At 55.6% G+C, this 1,949-nt stretch overlaps 1 protein-coding gene across 1 annotated transcript in view; it reads right to left on the minus strand.

The window, feature by feature from the left end:
* TGFBI (transforming growth factor, beta-induced, 68kDa) overlaps positions 1-1,949 on the minus strand; it is a 34,289-nt gene that overhangs the window by 16,060 nt on the left and 16,280 nt on the right. Inside the window, exons 4-6 of the mRNA XM_010844479.1 lie at positions 1,217-1,377; positions 736-900; positions 361-507 (exon numbers count right to left, since the gene is read on the minus strand). Of these exons, the coding sequence (XP_010842781.1) occupies positions 361-507; positions 736-900; positions 1,217-1,377 (473 nt within the window). The remainder of the gene's footprint in view (positions 1-360; positions 508-735; positions 901-1,216; positions 1,378-1,949) is intronic.

The raw sequence follows: 1,949 nt of genomic DNA on the forward strand, positions 1-1,949 counted from the left end.
GAGTTGACTCATTGGAAAAGACTCTGATGCTGGAAGGGATTGGGGGCAAGAGGAGAAGGGGACGACAGAAGATGAGATGGCTGGATGGCATCACTGACTCGATGGACGTGAGTCTGAGTGAACTCTGGGAGTTGGTGATGCACAGGGAGGCCTGGCGTGCTGCAATTCATGGGGTCACAAAGAGTCGGACACGACTGAGCGACTGATCTGATCTGATCTGATGGGCATCAGAGGAACTTGCTCCATGGTCATCTAAATGCCCATGAGCATAGAGACATGCTCCACCTCTCCCACAGAAGAAGGCCCTCATGGGAGGCGGTGTATCCCCAGGCCTTCCCCCGCCCAGAGGTAGTCCCTTACCCGCAGGGTCTCGAAGGTGTCCTCGATTTCAATGATCTGCTGGATGTTGTTGGTGACGGTGGAGATGACCTTATCAATGAGATGCACCACACCATTGGTTGCGTGGTGGTCCGCTTTCAGCAGGCGGGCACAGTTGACGGTCACGATCTGCCCAGAAAACGAGTGAGCGTGAGCGGTTAACACCCTGGAGGCACAGCCTGTGAGCCCCAGGAAGGGAAACCACAGGACAGAATGTGGAGAAGCAGGTGTAGGAGGCAGAAGACTGTCCATAGGTGACCCCGCCTGGAGGACACGACCCCAGAAACCCGCCCACACATGCACCAGATGCGGCTCAGGGTGGGCACGGGGCAGAGCCGTGGAAGCAGGACTCCCTACCCCGTTGGGATAGTGGTGGATCTGGATGTTGGAATTCTGGTACATGGAGGTGAGGGCCATGCCGTGTTTCAGCTCGTCCGTGAGCACCCGTCTGTCCACCATGTGATAGCGGAGGGCGTTGAGCAGCTCGATGTTGACGTTGCTCACCAGGGAGTCCAGCACTTCCTAGGAGGAGGGTCAGCGTGGCCATGAGGGGGCTGCAGGCCCCACACTCAACAGATGGGTCCCTGCCACCCTGGGAAAGGTGCCCCGGGGACTTCCATTTCTCCAGAGCCCTCTCCTCTGTGAACACTGAGACCTGTCTGGCCACTTAAGTGGATGGAGCGTTGGGAGCCGCCTGGGGAGGCATATTTTAGCTCAAGTGTCATGGCTTTATCTGAGGGCTTAAGGAAGATGTGTCCTGAGATGGTAGAAACCACCACAGAGTCTCAGTAAGACGGTCCCCAGGATGAAAGCCCTGGGCATAAGAAGGTCATCTCACAGCTGGCAAGGAGGACCAGGCCTCGTTGCTGGGGGCGAAGATGGTGAAGCTGCCAGGTCCTTCCATCTCGGGCCTCAGCTTCTCTGTGCGGTCCGTGTACAGCTGAGTGGTGGTCGCACCGACAACTCCCAGGGTCTCGTACAGGTTAGAGAGTGGCAGGGCTGCAGAGGCAGACGGTAGAGCAGGGATGGCCTGCGGGACTTCCCCGGCCAGATCACACCCTTCCTCATCTGAGCACACCCACTGGAGGAGGCCAGACACAGCCTGCTATGGGGAACCGGAGAGGCCAGTCACCTGCTTCTTAGAGCAACTCCACAGCCAAGGGCTTCCCTATGTGAGCTCAAGGGATCAGTCATGTTTAACTACAGCAGAGCAAAGCTTTTGTTCATAGACAATCAGATAACACAGGTAGGAACACACACCAGAAACAGATAGCCCAATTACAAGCTAGTCTTAGGGACTTATCTAGTTGTTTTTGAAACTGGTTCCCTAATGGCTTCCACTGGAATGAAAGAAATCTCAGAAGTGCTGTGGGTATTTGCAAGTAATAAAATGTTGTTTCCTGAAATAGCCTGAAGCTCTGGAGGACCTTCCTCTCACACCCAGAGTTTCTCCTGTTCCTTTTAAAGGAGCGGAAACTAAGGCCCTGAGGCACTCCCCCACCTAGTTCCTTCTCTTCCCCATCCCACGCTTCCCACCTGTCCTGCTACTCAGTAAGAAGGCCATGGCCCCT

This window comes from Bison bison, unplaced genomic scaffold (genome assembly GCF_000754665.1).
Source record: "Bison bison bison isolate TAMUID 2011002044 unplaced genomic scaffold, Bison_UMD1.0 scf7180017864203, whole genome shotgun sequence".
NCBI lineage: Eukaryota > Metazoa > Chordata > Mammalia > Artiodactyla > Bovidae > Bison > Bison bison.